The sequence below is a fragment of the Narcine bancroftii genome, chromosome 1 (assembly GCF_036971445.1).
Source record: "Narcine bancroftii isolate sNarBan1 chromosome 1, sNarBan1.hap1, whole genome shotgun sequence".
Taxonomy (NCBI): domain Eukaryota; kingdom Metazoa; phylum Chordata; class Chondrichthyes; order Torpediniformes; family Narcinidae; genus Narcine; species Narcine bancroftii.
The window spans coordinates 201,568,405-201,588,665 of NC_091469.1; the positions used below are offsets into that span (position 1 = coordinate 201,568,405).

Consider the following 20,261-nt stretch of genomic DNA (forward strand, 5'->3'; position numbering starts at 1 on the left):
AGTCAACTATCCGGTACCTGATACAACACTGAGTCCAGGAGTACTGGGCCTTGAGCTCACTTCTCTAACATCTGTATCATCAGACGTGCTGCCAAGTCCAGAGCAACTTTCCAACTCCTGCAGTCGCTCCTCCTGCTTCAGATCTGTGGCTTCTGAAAAACAGTTCCCACTATTATTTCTACATCACCTATTATATCCTTTCTCAAATACATCTTTCAAGACTCTACAACGGAACAATTAAAAGGGGGAAAATAATTTAACAATGTCTTCCACCAGTCCATAATGATGATATAGGGACACTTTGGATGGAAATATTATTTAAATGAAAACACATCATGGAATCTGCTGTAACAAAGGGATTGTACATGATAAAGTTAACACACAGGGAGAACAAGCAATTATGAATGCAAATAGAATCATGATTATTTATTGCAAGAATGACAAGGTTCACGGATTGTTGGGATAAAGCAATGATATGAAGAACGATTGGGACAAATATACTGCAGATTACAAGAAAGGTGATCTTTTAACCATATAACCGTTTACAGCACGGAAACAGGCCATGTCGGCCCTTCCTATCGGTTCACTTGAACAACTCCACTAGCTCCTCCGCAAACTCCTGAGGAAGCAGAGGCTTTCTTCATGATGTAGAAACTTCTTCACTTTTTTTTTCCCTTGGCTGCCTTCATTTCTAAGTTGATTTATCCATTTTTTAGTTAAAAAAAACACTTAATTTTAAAGTTTTAATCCTCTTTTTAATACTTTTCATGGAGAGCTCAATCATATCTGTCTAGATCCTTCGCACGGCCACGCCCTCACCCCTCCCCCACCCCACGATTACGGATTCCTCTACTCTGGGCAAAAGGTTCAGTGCGTTCACCCAATCTATACCCCTCATGAATGTGAGAATGTTAAATTTTTTTCTAGAGAGGCTTTAAGCACATTCTTGAGACTTTCCTTGCATACACTTGGTAATCTCTTCTCACGATGGAATAGTGTGCCTGTTTCAGGAGTCTGGTACGTCCATGAACCTTTTACGTGGCAAATAGCCTGTCGTGATCTGCTGTCATGTCATTGTGGTCACTAACATATTCACTAGGTTCAGTGATTCAACACCAAGACACCATAGTAGCCCAGCTAGTAGAGTCACTGCCTCACAGAAGGGTTCAGTTCCCCCCTTGGGTGCTCTGGGTTCTACCCGTGACTGTGCTGTTTTCATCATACCCTAGAGGCATGGGCATTGGCCAATTAATTGCCCCAAGTGTGTAGGTGAAGGATAGAATCTGAGGGGTGGTGGGGGGGGAGAGCAAATGAGAATATGAGAATTTAAAAGGTGGGATTAATGCAGGATTGGTGTCGGAGGGTAGCTGATAGCAGTGGGTCAAAGGGCTTCTTTCTGTGGCTGTGCCTCTCTGACTCTGAAACAACAGATTCTGTAAAGGCAAGATGGGTTAATGCTAAAAGGATAGTTCCCTTTGAGATGATCAAGAAGAAAGTAAGCATGTTGGAGGGCTATCAAAATTTTAGGATAAGAAATGTATGATTGACCCAATCGTTCTGATCACAGCTTCCAAGTCTCTTAACTACTTTTATAATCATACATTTTAATTTTGAACTTTATTTTACAATACACCATTTCTTCCCTTGATCAATGAACACCTGGATAAAGCCAGCACAAGTATCTGCTCTGGGACATTTTGGACATGAATATCTGTGGTTATATATGCAAGCATCAGAACAAAAAGAAACCTGAATGAAGGTAACAAAATTTTGGAACATTCTCCCCTAGAGAGCTGTGAAGGTCAAATAATTTAATATATTCAAACCAGAGATTGATAAGTTGTTGAAATATAAAGTAAACTAAGATGGTAATCAGGCAGAAAAGCAATCTGCATTCAAAGCCATACTGAATGACACAACAGGCTCCACAGGCTATTCCTGTTCCTACATCACGTACATTCAACTGTTGAGAAAGTTGAAGTACCCAGAGAAAAGGTCAAGAGATGGTAGGCCCTTTCAAGCTGCCAAGTAAAATGGGGTTAACCAGGCAATTTGCCCAGTTAGCAACCCACTCACGTGGCAGCTTGAAAGGGTCCGACCCTTAATCCACTGGGTCCTTGACCTACCTAATTGGTAGTCAGGAAACCCAGTTAAACTTAACCAGGACACGTCCTCTGGCAGCTTGAAGAGCATAATGGCTGACCCAGTTACTCCTGTGACATCAGCGCTTGTGTGCTGGCATCACAGGGAAACCCTTGGGTGAAGTGCCTGCCGCAATTCAATTGGGATGGGGGGAGAGAGGGGTTGGTGCCATGGCGGGGGGGGGGGGGTGGGGAGCGGTTGCCGAGAGAGGTGGGAGGGCCATGAATTGTCACTGCTGCGTACTGAAGTCTGGTTGTGACAGCTCAACGTTCATGGCAGCAGAACATTGCTGGGGGGGGAAAACGGGTGTACAGTTGATGGGGTAGGTGTTAATTGACTGATAGGGGAGGGTGACTGACTGGGGGGGGGGAGGTGATCGACAGTGGGTGGAAATGACTGACAGCCTGTAAAGGGGGGAGGGGGGGTGGGTGGAGGGGGAGACTTACTGATCGTTCTCCTGAGTGTGTGGCACGTCATTCAACGTGTCATCATGGAGGCGGGATCCCCTTAAATCACCGGGTTGGAGATTTAATGGAGATCCCCCTGCAACTTAAAAGGTGCTGGAAGCACCTCTGGCCCAATAGTCGCACCTGGGTCCCAGGAGGGCTACCCAGGTGCTGCAGCTTAAAAGTACCTATTAACTAGCTTCAAATAACCGACTCTTAATGCTATGCTGTGGCCACATTATTCAAGACATTATTGATGAACACGCTGACCAAACAGAACCTTTAAGCCTCATAATTACAAACAGAATTTAAATTTTGCATTCTATTTCCCAAATTCAGTTTGTTCCTTCTCTACCCACCCCATTCACCCCCTCCCACTTTATCAATATCTGGATAAAACTGCACAAGCACCTGCTTTGACGCCTTTTGGACATGAACATCTGTGGTTATAAATGTTCCAGATCAGTTTCTCTCCTAATCTCGTGCACTAAGACAGCGAGTTCACATCAACAACTGCAAACAGCCACCTTGTGTTCAAACTAATTTTAACAACTTTGCTCAAAATTTTACAGAATCGTGTCCACGTTCTCAACTTTGTCCATGGTGAACAGAAAACTTTAGGGAGTGTCAACAAAATAACATCAAACGCAAATCAAAAAATATAATAGCAAAGTAGATGGAAGATGAGTTGCTACATCTCCCCATTCACCTCCATCCAGGGCCATACAGTTTCAACTGTAACTTGCCCAACTTAAGCTTCTGCTCTTGGTGTGCCTCTTCTACATCAGGGAGATCAAACACAGACTGGGCTTGTACTCTGCCATCACGTGCCAGGAGGAACCCACGTTTGCCAGCCATTTTAATTTCTCTCCCCATCCCACACCTTCACTGCCAGGGTGAGGCCAAATGAAAACTTGAAGAATTTGGACTTTATTCTCTGGAGTGTAGAAGATTGAGGTATTTGATAGAGGTATTTAAAATTATGAGGGGGACAGATAAGAGTAAATGTGGATAGGTTTTTTCCACTGAGAGTGGAGAGATTCAAACAAAAGGACAAGGATTGAGATTAAAAGGGGAAAGTATAGGGGAAACGTGAGGGAGAATTTCTTCACTCAGAGGGTGATGAGAGTGTGGAATGTGCTCCTGGCCAAAGTCGTAGATGTGGGCTCGATTTTAATACTCAAGGGAAAGTTGGATAGTTACATGGACGAGAGAGGTATGGAAGGTTATGGGCTGGGTGCAGGTCAATGGGACTAGATGGGAGAAGGTGCTCAGCATGGACTAGAAGGGTTGAACTGGTCTGTTTCTGTGCTGTAATTGTTATATGGTTAATAGCAGGATCTAAAACCAAAGCCACGTACAGGTACATTGAATTTTCCAATTTCACGCAATCCTTACCCTAATCCAATTCAACTGCTTCCATCTGTTAGCTGCTGCCATTGTCCTTGGCTATTCCAGTGCCTGCTTTTCACTCAAAATACCCTCAGTGTCATCTCTTCTACTTGCCTTCCCATTCCACCTCTCCCACCTTCATTTGTCCAGTATCCCATTATCTCTTGGCCCCTACCCCACACTTCTTTTTCTGTTTGCTAAATCCCCTTTCCATTTTAGTCACAATAAAAGACCCCGATCCAAAACGTTGAATGCCCATTTCTCTCCATCGATATTGTCGAAACGTCAAGTCTTTCTAGGTTTTCTTCATTTGTTCAATATTCCAGAGGCAGCAGTTTCTTGTTCTTTAATTCTTAACTAAAGTGCATTACTTCATGACTTTTTTTTTAAAATGGGTATATTTATGAGAAGAATGTTTTGACATACAGTACTTGTATTTTAAAAATAAATTTTACCAGCATGACATACACACCCGAGTCGCTTGGCAGAACTTCTACACTCCAGGCCTCACTGGTTGTTTCAGAGATCGTTGACCCAGTGCAAGGATCAAATAGTACTGAACCGGAACCTGGCAATCCCAACAAACTCCCCAGCATATTCTCTGCTGCTGCACCTAGTACAAAAATAAATTCTTATTAGTTAGCAACATTCATCAGTACTTTTACTTATTGAAGTTGTGTTGAATCATATAGAAGAAAATATTGAGTTTCTTAGTTTCAGCACCAAATTGTGTTTCCAAAGTGCTCCCAATATTGGAATCGCTAACAAAGCTATTTTCGCTGAGTCACCTTCAAACATGATCTAACCTCCGGTTAGATATAAAAATAGTTGAACCACAAGATCATGAGTTGTAAATAAAATATGGTTACTATAAAAGAAACATCACATTACCCATATAAAGTTCAAAAAAACAGTACACCATAACCAATAGGCTGCAATTGAATAAAGAGAGGTTTTGTAATCTGGGGTCATTTTTTTTTGTTTGTTTTACCGAAATAATTTAGTAAAAGTGTAACTGGCAATCACTTTTACCCAGTTCAGAGATGAGAGCCATCAGAGTGACAGCCATACAGCATGGAGCAGGTCCTTGGGCCCAACTCATCCACACTGACCAAGCTGGAATTCTGGGCAAGGCCCATTTTCCTTAACTTGGTCCATATCCTCCTCACCTCTTCTTATTCATATCTATCCAAATTCAATGTGGTTTAAAATTAAGGTAAAAATAGGAAGGAAATCAGGTCAATTCATCTCTCCCAGATAAACAGTGAGATTCAGCTTTCCTAAATATAAGTGACTCAGGATAACCTTAATATCATTGTTTCACTTAAATACCAAAATAACTGATTACTCCAAAAGCAGTGGCATTTTGGAAACACACAGGGCTGAATCGTGCTGCATACAAATTAATGCAGTCAGAATGCAAGCACCAATTTCAGCCTTTACATCAAAGCTCTTTGGCACTGAACCAACTGTAGTGGCATCCTTAAAAATATAATTATGCTCAACTAGGTTTAAATACAAATATTCACCCACATTCACCATATTGGAAAATATACCATCATCTGAAATGTAACAAATATGAACATTTCTTTTTAAGAAATGCAGCACATTCTGGCCCACAAACCCATGCCACTCAAATACTCCAATTAACCTGAAACCCCTTACATTTTTGGAGGATGGAAGGAAACCGGAACACTCGGACGAAACCATGCAGGTCACAGGGAGGACATGCAAACTCCTTACAGGCAATACTGGATTGTAATCCAGGTCACTGGGGCTGAGATAGAGTTGCACTAACCATCCTACCCATTTGCATTCATGTGGACAAGTTGAATTATGAAATGGACATCTTGAATATCAAACCAAAGTGTTCAGTAAGAAAATACAGGTTTTGGAATTAACAAAAAACAAAAAGTATTGGGAAAAGATTTGTTCAGTACAATTTGCAATGTGAGCCAAACTACAGACAATGCAAGCTGGTTTAGCCCAGACTTCCAAATAAATTCCATCAGTACTTAAAGACTACTCTCTTTTGACACTGTATTGGATGGTGGATTTTAATCAACCAAATTTCTTGTGTGCATATGGAATCAACGAAAGCGGAAACAATATTTTTAAAATATTTACTCCTGCAACATTACTAAATGATTTGTTTTCAACATCTTGAGCAATGTTTTCAAACCACCAGAAACACTCTCAATTTAAAGCTTACTGAAGACAAATACAGGTAGATGATTAAATGAGAGGCACAACAAGATCTGAAACAATTAGAATTTATGCCTCATTATCATGGTAATCTTATCACTGGGATAATGAGGTATTAATGGAGATTTAATGTGCATCTCATAATGCTATCCCTTAGAGAAACACATAAGGAAATTGCTGCAAATTCAGTTAATGATATAAGCATCCCAAAACACAATCTAAAAGCATGAAAAATGCTGGATGCAAATGAGAAAGAATCAAGGTCAATCACACTGCTGGGATTCAGCAAATGACAGTTGTATTTTAATATAATGCAAATTTTTTCAAAAGTTGCCTTGTTTATCAACAGTAGTAAAAAGTTTTCAGTAAAATCTGTTATTAGAAGCAAGATTTGATGATTGAGAAAACTGTGCAGCTTTCTTTCATTCTAAAGTACTATCGTATAGCATTACAGTATATCCAACCATTTTGCCACAAGTGGTAAGAAATGCCTGTGACTCTACCTATCTAGCGTTACTGAGTAGAATCTTTAGAGAAAAATACATCTGTCATCTAATACATCCCCCAGGCTACTATCCAGAAGTCTGACAGTTACTAGGTCAAATGGGGGTGGCAAGAATTAAATCTCAGATTTCATTATAGAGAGGGGGTTTAAGACACAACGGAGGAAAAAGCATGTTATATTTGATTAATTGTTTTTAATGTGAATTGAAAGAAAATGCAACAGCCTACTTTGAGGTCCTATAAAGAGCAATAAGATGACCAGATAATCTGCTTGTTTTTGGTGACATTGGTCAGGACACAAGAGGAGGGATATCCCCAGCTTTAAATAAATAATTCAATATGATCTTGAATGTCCTATCAAGTGAAAAAGAAAGGAGTTAAATGAATGCATTCTTAATGGAAAAATACACCTGAAGAAGAGAAAGCGATCCTTTGATTTGCTTTTAGCCGGCCCACTTTTAGGCGGCTACATTTAGATGGGTGGGGAGGGGGGGCACTGTGCTGCAGCGATTATCCCTCTCGGAGGAGGGTTACAAAGTTCACCTTACAAGCGCCTCCTGCACATTCACGTGGCCTCCCAACAGCCGCGTATTGCCATAATATGCAGCTTTACAAGAGGGGCAATTGGCCACCTGAAAGTACCTAAAGATAACACCTCTGACAACATTTTCTCCACATTTTATGCACATTAATGCTTCAGGTTAAGACCCCTTCATCAGGACAAAGGGCAAAAAGAAAAGAATGCCTCAAATAGCAGTTTGCGGGACACAGGTTGGTAGGTGATAGGTGAAACCACATGGGGAAGGGGCGATGGTCAAATGGAACCAGATGAAAAACAGGAGAAAAATTAGATGGACATGCATGTATGTGAGAAGAGAACACTGCAAAGTGGGTAAAAGGTTAAGTTATTGAAAATAATTAATCAATTCCATAATCAGCAAAACATGACAATTCCCATATTTTCTATTAAAGAATTAGAAGTAAACTACAACAAAAGAATCTTTCCAAAACCATTCTTAACATAATTGCTTTCATTAAAAAGGCAACATTTTGGTGGACAGCACAAGTGTTTCTGGTAATCACTGGATATTTATCACGCAATAGACTGGGAAATTTACCACACCTCCTTATTAAGTGGAGAAGCACATTTAACGCAATGAGTATTGTGTTTTTCTACAGCAAATTGAAAGCACAATTAACATACTAAAGCATTTGGTTTACAAGGATATGTAATGCCATACTTGAGCAATATTTTAGAAGCATTTGTCATACATTCAAATCCTAAATCAAAATACTTTAGAAATACTCAAATAAATACATCATCAACTGTTAATTATTTACCTGCAATATCTTGTAGTCTATCTTCATCAATGTTTGGATCAAAATCACTTCCCAGGACATCTGTGCTCCAAGTCTCACTTACAGTTTCTGAAATGTCCCTGTCATCTGTCAGCCCCATCATGTCTCTAATTTCAAATTTTCGCAGTTTGTCATCCAAATTATCTTGTGTTGTGGCTAAAATGGAATTCAGAAATATTAGTCATTCTTGCTTGGGGTTTTGGTTAATAAATCTTAAATATGCTCTGAACAAAGGAAAAAAAACGTGTGGAGTTACTGGATATAAAACATGCAACAGGATATTCTCAAAGCACTTTGCTGAGTACCAGAACAAAACATTGGCTCAGAGGTAAAAACAAATTACAGATATTTCAGTTAACCCAAGATTTCATTGTTTCCCTTCGTCCTTTACACAAAATAATTACAATGAAATTCAAAACTAACATTTTCCTGGCGACAGCTGCCAACAGGATTCAAAATCTTGCTGATTTCACTCCTCCAACTCAATTTGCTTTTGAAGCAAAATTCTTGAACTTCACAAAGTCACTTAAACAAAATGAGCGTGAGTGCATCCTACAAAGTATTCATTGCTAAAAATCAGTTTCCTTTAGGCAACATTATCAACTTTTGGACAATGTCATTTGAAAATTACAAGTTCACATCCCCATTCAGCTTCATAATTTTTCTTTCTTAAATTAAAATCTAAACAAGAAATTCTCATAAAATTGTAGCTTATGGATGGAAACTAAAAATGGTTCACTATTGTTGATCATTATCCACTTGTGGCTTGTTTGAGTCTAAGAGATCAGTATTCATGATTTTTCGAGTACAGGTAATTATAAATTCTGAAACAGCACAATAACCACAGTTTTGACAAAAGATAACACGGGAAAGTTCAAAGAAAAGCATTACCTTCTTTAAAAAACGAGAATCACCTTCCCAAGCAATAATCTTTGGGTACATGTAATGTGTTCTGATATAATCTGACTCTCAATGAATTTCAAAGAGAGAAAAATAAAATAATTCCCATGTCAATGCACAAGCTGTTTATCCTTTGGAATACAGAAGGCGACTCAGGTGGGAAGTGTTTAATAAATTCCACCAAGACAGACTTTCTTTCAGAAGCGGAAAGTTTAAATAGAGAAACAAGTAAATGCTATAACTGAGGATTCAGGAAAAAATTCCATTCAGTTATAATTATGAGAAAGGAATGATATTTCACACCAACCTCAAACAAAAGTGCCCACAAGTAGCATGTTCTCTCTGCTGTGAAGTCTTGATTTCCCATGATTCAGTACTGTCAGATCAATCTGGCCAAGCTTTCGACCACTAAATAACTCTCATCAGAAACAAAGGGAAAGTCCCAATATTTAAATTAACATTAATTGCAAGGACTGTCAAATAAAGTTTGGAATTTTTTTTAAAGTTGCAGAGAATTTGCTGAACAGTAAAGATTGCTTACCTAATGCAACAAAAAACAATGTTTTCACAGTGTTTAACAGCAGGATTAGCTTGATATGATCACTCCACTACAGTGAAGAAGATTGAACAGTGAAGTGGCAAAAACTAATTCAGACATCTTTGGGATTTCTGCATTCAATACATTCATAAATCCAGAAGTCATATCATAATGTCAGCAAAGGTCAATAAAATGAACTTTTTCTTGCACTGCACCTTCCCCCCCCCCCCATTTGTTTACACAATATAAATATTGTTGGCAACCCATCATTCACTCCTTAGTCCTACTGAACTGAGGACTGACTTAGGTTTCAACAACAATGGGTCTGAAATCACATGTCAGCTGCCCATTCCTTCCAAGTGACATGGGTGTTTGGAACAATCTAATAGTTTCATGTCAAATGGGGGTTCCAGAGCCAATTAATTTCAATTACCCCGTTGCCAGGGTAGGATTATAATGAGAGTCCTTGAATCATTGGTCTACACTCTTACTGGCAGTTTAGTAATTTAACCACGATATCACACCCCTTTCTATGATGCACCCACATGTTATATCGATGTAGTGATGTAATATATTATGCTGACTACTTGCTATTGGTTATGACTGTAGATTGGCTCCACCCTACTGGTATAACAGATGGTGCAACTTATCCCACTGGTCAGTAGAGGTGGCTTCTTCTATTAATAAAAGCCTATAGAATTATACAAGTCTGGTCCTTGCTTATGGCATATCATTTTTATTAACAGAAGAAAAATCATGGATATTACCCTGAAACCTGGAAGATTCGAGATAGATCAGGATGCCACCCAAGCCGGGGAAAAGTTCCACCACTGGCTCCAGTGTTTTGAAGCGTACATGCAAAAGAATAATGCCATGAAAGATGCTGAGAAAATGGTCCATCTCAAGGCTCTCCTCAGAGACGTCCCCTACTCAGTGGTCAGAGAGGTAGCTGGCGATCAGAATGCAGTAAATCTCCTTAGAGCCTATTAAGATAGGCCTCAGAACACCCTTTTTGCAAGACACCAGCTTCATATTTGGAAGCAAAAAGCAGGTGAGAGCGTAGCTGTTTTTGCGCTCGCCCTGAAAGGGCTATCCAGGGACTGTGCTGGCTCTGCCGACACAGCCGAAGCCCACTGTGAGTCCCTGATGTTAGATGCGTTCATAAGCGGTCTGGAATCCGGATACGTTGGACAGCGTCCACTGTAGACTCCAGGCTTGACCTTTAATGCAGCTCTGCAACAAGTGAAGATGCTCCTAACTGCGCTACAAGGGGCAAAAGCATTCAACCAAGGGAGAAGTGTAGACCGACCCTTAGTGAAGATTCACTACTGAGCACTTCAAAACCGCGACGCAAAAGCCGGTCCCTGAAGTGCTACTTCTGTGGCTTGGCGCGCTATATGCCTAAAACTGGTACCCCGCAAGGCAAGGTACCTGCGCCAACTGCGGGAAGAAAGGCCATTGGGCCAGAGCTTGCCGAGCTAGAAAGTCGACATCTGGCAATCGTGGCAAGCAGAGGAGCAAGAAGAAGCGCTCAAGCGCTGATACTAAGCAAGGTCATCGTCATAACGCCACGATGTAGAGCTGGAGAGTCAATGATTCATCTAGCCCAACTTCAACTTCTTTGACTTCTTCTGAATCATCCAGTGGATCGACCAGTGACGAGGCGAGGCCCTACATGCCACTGCCACAAGGAGATCCAATCCTGGTTTCCATGAAGGTAAATCAGGATAAACCCTACGATCTGCAGCCATTGTCGATGAAAGTGGAGGTAAATGGGCAGACTATTTGATACGGCCAGTACAGACAGTTACATTCACCCTTCGACCGCTAGAGCACTAAATCTTGCATTATACTGATCTAAGTGCATGATCACGATGGCTTGCTCTGGACTAGAACAAGGTACAACAAATTATTGCAAAATTAATTTAAAAATACATGACAATGAATATACTGACGTTAAGATTTCTGTACCCAAACAGCAATAATTACAGTAATACCAAAGACGGGGAAAGATCCACTAACACCAGCATCGTATAGACCAATATCTCTACTTAACTCAGATTATAAGATAATAGCAAAACTATAAGCAAACAGATTGGCCGACTGTGTACCAAAAAATAGTAAATCTAGATCAAACTGGATTTATTAAGAAAAGACGAACAACGGACAATGTCTGTAGTTCATTAACTTAATCCAAGGAAATAAGATGCCAACAGTGGCTGTTGCTTTAGACGCAGAGAAAGCCTTTGGCAGGGTGGAATGGAATTATTTATTCAAAGTATTACAAAGGTTCAACCTACCAGAAAATATATTAATTGGATTAAAGCATTATATAAGGGTCCAATGGCGAAGGTGACAGTAAATGGATATATATCGAACCAATTTAAATTAAGCAGGTCAACTAGACAGGGATGTCCACTATCTCCCTCATTGTTCACTTTAGCAATAGAACCACTGGCAGAACTGATAAGAACAGAAAATAAAATAAAAAGGATAAAAATAAAAGAGGAATATAAAATCAGTCTATTTGCAGATGACATCATAGTATACTTAACAGAACCAGAATTATCAATAAAAGAATTACATCAGAAATTGAAGGAATATGGAGAAATATCGGGGTACAAGATCAACACAAATAAAAGTGAAGTGATGCCAATGAATAATGTGGATTACACAAAGTTTAAAAAAGAATCACCATTTAAATGGCAAACACAAGCAATCCGATACCTAGGTATTAGACTAGATAATAATCTAGGCCATCTATACAAATTAAATTATCAGCCATTAATGAAGAAACTACAAGATGACATAGAACATTGGAAAGATTTACCACTATCACTGATAGGAAGTGTAAATTCCATTAAAATGAAAATATCTTCCCAAGGATACAATACCTTTTTCAATCATTACCAATTCCCTTAACAGAGAAATTCTTCAATGAGCAAAAGAAAATAATATGGAAATTCTTATGGAAAGGGGGGAACCGAGGAGAGCACTAGATAAATTAAAAGAATGGTACAAACAAGGGGGCCTACAGCTACCAAACCATAGAACCATATAACCATTTACAGAGCTTTTACTTTTAAGAATTATTATAGAGCAGCACAATTAAGATATCTATCAGATTTTTATCAAACAAGGGAAAAACCAGATTGGACCAGGATAGAGCAAGATAAAATAGGGGAGAAGGTACCAGAACATATACTTTATAAGTGGGATGAAAAACTGGTGTTATAGAAGTTCACCAGTACTGCACCATCAACATTTGGAAGAAGATTCACATAGAAAGGAAAAAAACAAATTACCAACTACCAAAATTATTATTGACACAAAATCAACTAATCCCTTTCACAATAGATAACCTTTCCTTTAGAGAAGGGGAGAGAAAAAGAATTAAAAGAATAGAAAGTTGTTTTTTGGGAAATAATTTATTAACATTTGAACAAATGAAGTACAAATATGGAATAACTCATGGTACAATGTTTGCATACCATCAACTGAAAACCTACTTAAAGGACAAATTGGGAAGCAGACTGAGATTACCAGAAGGAAGCAGCTTTGAATATGTGATTATAGACACAATGATAATTAAAAGATTTATAACAAACATGTACATCAAACTGCAAGAGAAAGAAAATGATGAAATACGCTATAAACCCAAACAAAAGTGGGAACAAGATCTAAACAAAGATAAAAAATGAAATATGGGGAAAGCTATGCTCTGGAACTACGAGAGATATAATAAATACGAGGTTACGCACGATACAATATAACTGGTTACACAGGCTATATATCACACCCCAAAAGTTAAATAAATGGGACCCAACAGTATCAGACAGATGTTTTCGCTGTAAGAAGGAAACAGGAATAACAGTACATGCAATTTGGGCATGTGAGAAAGTGAAAGTTTTGGGAAGATCTAAATCAGGTATTAAATAAAATCACAAAAGCAACATACCAAAAAATCCAGAGATCTTTCTTCTAAGTAATATAAGAAGTAAAGAATTAGATCTCAAACTGGATGAAGCGCAAAAAAGATTTATTATGATAGCCTTAGCTGTAACAAAAAAATGTATAATGTCAACTTGGAAATCAGAAGAGAGCCTGAGAGTACAGCAATGGTACATGGAAATGAATAAATGTATTCCATTGGAAAAAATAACATATAATTTAAAAAATAAAATTACATTATTTGAACAAATTTGGGAACTATACATGGAACACAACAGAGAGGGCCTACCGCAGACCTCCACCCACTAAAATGATAGAATGAGAAGACGAAATGAACTGACCCAGTGTGACACAATTTTCTTGTTTACTTTCATTGCGTGATGACATTGTTTAATGGGTTTATTGTATTGTATATGTTGAACGTTTAATGGGTTTGGAGGGGAGTGGGAAGGAGGGAGGGAAGGTGAGAAAATGACACGGTGTATGGAGGGGTAATGTCCACGTCAGCTGCAGGCTCGTTTGTGGCTGACAAGTCCGATGCGGGACAGGCAGACACGGTTGCAGCGGTTGAAAGGGAAATTTGGTTGGTTGGGGTTGGGTTTTTCCTCCTTTGTCTTTTGTCAGTGAGGTGGGCTCTGCGGTCTTCTTCAAAGGAGGTTGCTGCCCGCCGAACTGTGAGGTGCCAAGATGCACGGTTTGAGGCAATATCAGCCCACTGGCGGTGGTCAATGTGGCAGGCACCAAGAGATTTCTTTAGGAGGTCCTTGTACCTCTTCTTTGGTGCACCTCTGTCTCGGTGGCCAGTGGAGAGCTCGCCATATAACACGATCTTGGGAAGGCGATAGTCCTCCATTCTGGAGACGTGACCTACCCAGCGCAGTTGGATCTTCAGCAGCGTTGATTCGATGCTGTCGGCCTCTGCCATCTCGAGAACTTCGATGTTGGTGATGAAGTCGCTCCAATGAATGTTGAGGATGGAGCGGAGACAACGCTGATGGAAGCGTTCTAGGAGCCGTAGGTGATGCCAGTAGAGGACCCATGATTCGGAGCCGAACAGGAGTGTGGGTATGACAACGGCTCTGTATATGCTAATCTTTGTGAGGTTTTTCAGTTGGTTGTTTTTCCAGAATCTTTTGTGTAGTCTTTTTGTGTGTATTTTGATTAATATGGTTCATAGTGTGAAAAATAAAAATTAAAAAGATTTCTGTACTCCCTGGCCTATGTGCTCCAATGCCTCTGGGTCTAGACTTCCAATGTCAAATGAAAAGTATCATATTGGCATTTAATGGCCCTTTGCCATTCATCACCGTCTCACCAAAGTAGTTTTGTGGTTTGTCCACACTAAAAATTAAACCCCCCTCGTCTCTTCACTAATTTGACCTCTCATTGTAAACCTATAGCTACAAAAAGTAGGAGCTACAGTAAAGACACACTCTTTATTAAAGACTAGGTTCTTCTTTGGCTTGGCTTCGCGGACGAAGATTTATGGAGGGGGTAAAAGTCCACGTCAGCTGCAGGCTCGTTTGTGGCTGACAAGTCCGATGCGGGACAGGCAGACACGGTTGCAGGGGAAAATTGGTTGGTTGGGGTTGGGTGTTGGGTTCTTCCTCCTTTGCCTTTTGTCAGAGCTTGTTAAAGGAAAACGTCATCAAGCCCAGCACAAGTCCTTGTCGTGCTCAAGTAGTAGTGGTCAGAAATGGCACGAAACCTAGAATGGTCGTGGATTATAGCCAAACTATAAACCGGTACATTTCAGATATGGTTACTCAAATTGTCCAATACGAGATATACTCTACTATTGATCTGAAATCAGCTTACCACCAAGTTCCCATCCATAAAGCTGAAAGGCAGTTTACTGCTTTTGAGGCAGTTTAAGAGAATTCCATTTGGCGTCACTAATGGTGTATCCATTTTTCAAAGAGAGATAGATAGGTTAGTGGATACCTATAATTTGCAGGCCACTTTTCCTTAACTGAACAATGTTACCATCTGTGGCAAAGACTTGAATGATCATATCGGAATTTATAACAGTTCCTCCAAATAGTCAAAACCTTGCGTTTAACACTGAATAATGACAAATGTGTGTGCCGCAAGAAGAGCCTGCCAATATTAGGCTATGTAGTAAGTAAAAGAGAAATCAGTCTGGATCCAGAGAGAATGCAACTACCCATGGAGCTACCCCTCCAACAATGCAAAAGGCCCTCAAGCATTGTTGAGGGTTTTTCTCCTATTATGCTCAGTGGGTGCCAAACTACTCTGACAAAGCACAACCTCTTTTTAAAACAGTCAATTTTCCCTTGAGTAATGAGGCCCTTCTAGCCTTTGAAAACATTAAACAGGATATAGCCAGGGCCTCCATGTCTGCAATTGACAAGGATTTACTTTTCTTTTTTTAAAATTTTTTATTTTTCACACTATAAACCACATTGATCAAGATACATACATTTTCCTTTTCAAATATATACAGTGTCGTTTTCTCCCCCCCTCCCCTCTTCCCATCCCACCCTCCCTACCTCCCCTCCCATTCACTTAAAGTTTAGAATCTAAGATACATTAAACCCGTCAAACAATGTTGTCACTCAATAAAAATAAACAAGAAATTCCACTGAGTCAATTCTTTTCATTCCCTTCTCCTTCTGTTATTTTAGGTGGTAGATGTCCCGGTAGGTTTTCTCTATTGTGTTTTATGTATGGCTCCCATATTTGTTCAAATATTGTAATATTATTTCTTAAATTATATGTTATTTTTTCTAATGGAATACATTTATTCATTTCTATATACCATTGTTGTATTCTCAAGTTATCTTCTAATTTCCAGGCTGACATAATACATTTTTTTGCTACAGCTAGGGCTATCCTAACAAATCTTTTTTGTGCACCATCCAAATCAAGTCCAAATTCTTTGTTTTTTATGTTACTTAGGAGGAAGATCTCTGGGTTTTTTGGTATATTGCTTTTTGTGATTTTATTTAAAATCTGGTTTAGATCTTCCCAAAATTTTTTCACTTTTTCACATGTCCAGATTGCATGAATTGTTGTTCCCATTTCCTTTTTATAGCGAAAACATCTGTCAGATACTGTTGGGTCCCATTTATTTAACTTTTGAGGTGTAATATATAGCCTGTGTATCCAGTTATATTGTATCATACGTAAACTCGTATTTATTGTATTTCTCATAGTTCCTGAGCATAACTTTCCTCATGTTTCCTTCTTTATCTTTGTTTAGATCTTGTTCCCATTTTTGTTTAGTTTTACCATTTGTTTCTTCATTCTCCTTTTCTTGCAGTTTAATATACATGTTTGTTATAAATTTTTTGATTATCATTGTGACTGTAATCACATATTCAAAATTACTTCCCTCTGGTAACCTCAGACTGCTTCCCAATTTGTCCTACAAGTAGGATTTCAGTTGGTAGTATGCCAACACTGTATCGTGAGTTATATTATATTTATCCTTCATTTGTTCAAAGGATAATAATTTATTTCCTGAAAAGCAATTTTCTATTCTTTTGATCCCTTTTTTCTCCCATTCTCTAAAGGAAAGGTTATCTATTGTAAAAGGGATTAGCTGATTTTGCGTCAGTATTAGTTTTGGTAGTTGGTAATTTGTTTTATTCCTTTCTACATGAATCTTCTTCCAAATATTGAGCAGATGATGTAATACTGCAGAATTCCTACGTTATACCAATTTTTCATCCCATTTATATAATATATGTTTGGGTATCTTCTCCCCTATTTTATCTAGTTCTAATCCAGTCCAATCTGGCTTTTCCCTTGTTTGATAAAAATCTGATAGGTATCTTAATTGTGCGGCTCTATAATAAATTAACAGAATGGTATAAACAAGGAGGCTTACAACTACCAAACTTTAAAAATTATCTAGTGCTATCCTCGGTTTCCCCCCTTTCCATAAAAATTTCCTTATTATTTTCTTTAACTCCTTGAAGAATTTCTCCGTCAAATGTATTGGCAATGCCTGAAATAGGTATTGTATCCTTGGGAAAATGTTCATTTTAATAATGCTCTAAGTCGTCCTGTAATTTTTTCATTAATGGATAATAATTGAGTTTATATAGACGGCCGAGGTTTTTATTTATTTGTATACCTAGGTATCGTATTGCTTGCATTTGCCATCTGAATGGTGATTCTTTCTTAAATTTTGAGAAATCCGCATTATTCATTGGCATTGCTTCACTTTTATTTGCGTTAATCTTGTATCCCGACACTTCTCCATATTCCTTCAATTTCTTATGTAATTCTTTTATTGATATTTCTGGTTCTGTTAAGTATACTATAATGTCATCTGCAAATAAACTGATTTTATATTCCTTGTCTTTTATTTTTATCCCTTTTATTTTATTTTCTGTTCTTATCAATTCTGCTAATGGTTCTATGGCTAACGCGAACTCCCTGCTGGATCTATTATTTCCTCTTCTATTTTAATTGGTACATTTTTACTGATTAGTAAAGCTACTCCTCCAGCTTTTGAATTATATGACGCTGCTGTTACATGTCCTATCCAATCTCTCTTTAATTTCTTGTGCTCCATTTCAGTTAAATGTGTTTCTTGCACGAATGCTATATCAATTTTTTCTTTTTTCAGTAAATTTAGCAGTTTCTTCCTTTTGATTTGGTTATGTATTCCGTTAATATTTAAAGTCATATAATTCAACATAGCCATTTCATATTTTGTTTATCTTTCCTTTCCGTTTCCTCATCATCACCTTTCCTTCTTATCCATTTCTGCTTTCTTGTTTTGAACACTTTATAAGACAACATTTCTAAAACATCAAACATTTCCCTTATTCTCCTATCTAAAATTTCTTTAACCCCACTATCCCCTCCCCTTCCTGAGTTGCCCTTTATCCCTTGTCGGGCAACCACATTTCCCCTCTCCATTTGGATTTGCGAATTCACTCGCAAGCGTCAACTGATTTCGCAGTGACCGTAACTCCTCCCCACCCAGCCCCCCCAAGAAAAGATTTTAATTTTCATATATAACAAAGGTCACTCTCTTAATTCCCTCCTTACTTCCTCTCTTCCCTTTCTTTCCCTTATTAATTCTTATCTATACTCTATATATTTTCCTTTAAATACGGATACACTCATGTACACACATATATACATACACACACACACACACACACACACACACATATATATATAAATATACACACACATATACCCATATACCCATATACACACATACATATAGTTCGTGGTCATTTTTGCTCTCGTTACATCTCTTCATCTCTCTGTCTGTTTTGCGTTGTTCTGCAAATTTTCGTGCTTCCTCCGGATCAGAGAATAGTCTGTTTTACTGCCCTGAAATAACTATTTTAAGTACCGCTGGGTACTTTAGCATAAATTTATATCCTTTTTTCCATAGGATCGCTTTTGCTGTATTAAACTCCTTTCTCTTCTTCAGGAGTTCAAAACTTATGTCTGGATAAAAAAAATTTTTTTGACCTTTGTATTCCAGTGGCTTTTTGTCTTCTCTTATTTTCTTCATTGCTTTCTCCAATATATTTTCTCTTGTTGTATATCTTAGGAATTTTACTAAAATGGATCTTAGTTTTTGTTGTGGCTGTGGTTTAGAGGCTAATGTTCTATGTGCCCTTTCTATTTTCATTTCTCCCTGTAATTCTGGTCTTCCTAGGACCCTGGGGATCCAATCTTTTATAAATTCTCTCATATTCTTGCCTTCTTCATCTTCCTTAAGGCCCACTATCTTTATATTATTTCTTCTATTATAATTTTCCATTATATCTATCTTCTGAGCTAACAGCTCTTGTGTCTCTTTAACTTTTTTATTAGATTCTTCTAATTTCTTCTTTAAGTCCTCTACTTCCATTTCTACGGCTGTTTCTCATTCTTCCACCTTGTCCACTCTTTTTCCTATATCTGACATGACCATCTCTAATCTATTCATTTTTTCTTCTGTACTTTTAATTCTTCTTTTTATTTCACTAAATTCTTGTGATTGCCATTCTTTTACTGATTCCATATATTCTTTAAAAAAAAATATCCATTGTCTTGCCTTTCCCTTCTTCTTCCATTTCTCTATGTTCTTCTTCTTCTTCTTCCTCTGGGTTGGTCATCTGTTGTTACCTTGATTTCTTTTTACTCTCTTCTTTCTTGTTCTCGTTGTTTTCTATGTTCTCTTGTTGTTGTTCTGTTGTAGCTGTCATTCTCAGCTGTGGAGATCGACTCCTCAGCTGGTCCCCCCTCCCGCCAGTGTTTTTTTTGTCATGCGCGGTCGCGCACTTTTGATCCACGAGCAATTTTTGTAGTTCCGAGCTCGGGACTTCGACTGACCTTAGGGAGTGGGCTTCTCTCCCCGCGGCGGGCCTCCTCGGACAGGTAAGGCCTTCACCTTCTTCTTCCGATGTCTTTTCTTCTTCTCTTCTTCCCGTTGCTTTCGACTTTTCTTTCTTCGCTGCCATTTTCTTCCCACCTTTACTTTCACTTTATTTTAATTTTTATGTTTGTGCCTTTGTGTTTTCTGTGTTTTTTTTAAACTTTTCCAGAGAGGGCTGGAGTTCCCCGACCAGCCACTACTCCATCACGTGACTCCTCCAAGGATTTACTTTTCCAAGTGGAATCTGATGCATCTGATTTTGCTCTAGCTGCCACACTAAATCAAGCTGGCAAACCTGTAGCTTTCTTTTCTCGCACATTACATGGGTCAGAATTAAAACACTCATCCATTAAAAAGGAAACAAGAGCTATTATAGAAACTATCTGTTACTGGAGACACTTCTTAGTTGGCAGGAAGGTCACCTTGTTAACTGATCAGAAATCTGTTGCCTTCATGTTCAACA

General features: G+C 38.6%; 1 protein-coding gene across 14 annotated transcripts in view; it reads right to left on the minus strand.

Moving 5' to 3' along the window:
* The window catches only part of gapvd1 (GTPase activating protein and VPS9 domains 1), a 191,598-nt gene that overhangs the window by 49,894 nt on the left and 121,443 nt on the right, over window positions 1–20,261 (minus strand). For 13 of the 14 annotated variants that reach the window (XM_069888263.1, XM_069888256.1, XM_069888268.1 and 10 more), the window contains 3 exons: window positions 8,031–8,204; window positions 4,453–4,593; window positions 18–152 (listed from right to left, as the gene is read on the minus strand). In XM_069888263.1, coding sequence (XP_069744364.1) covers window positions 18–152; window positions 4,453–4,593; window positions 8,031–8,204 — 450 coding nt within the window. The remainder of the gene's footprint in view (window positions 1–17; window positions 153–4,452; window positions 4,594–8,030; window positions 8,205–20,261) is intronic. The other variant, XM_069888266.1, reaches the window with a different exon arrangement.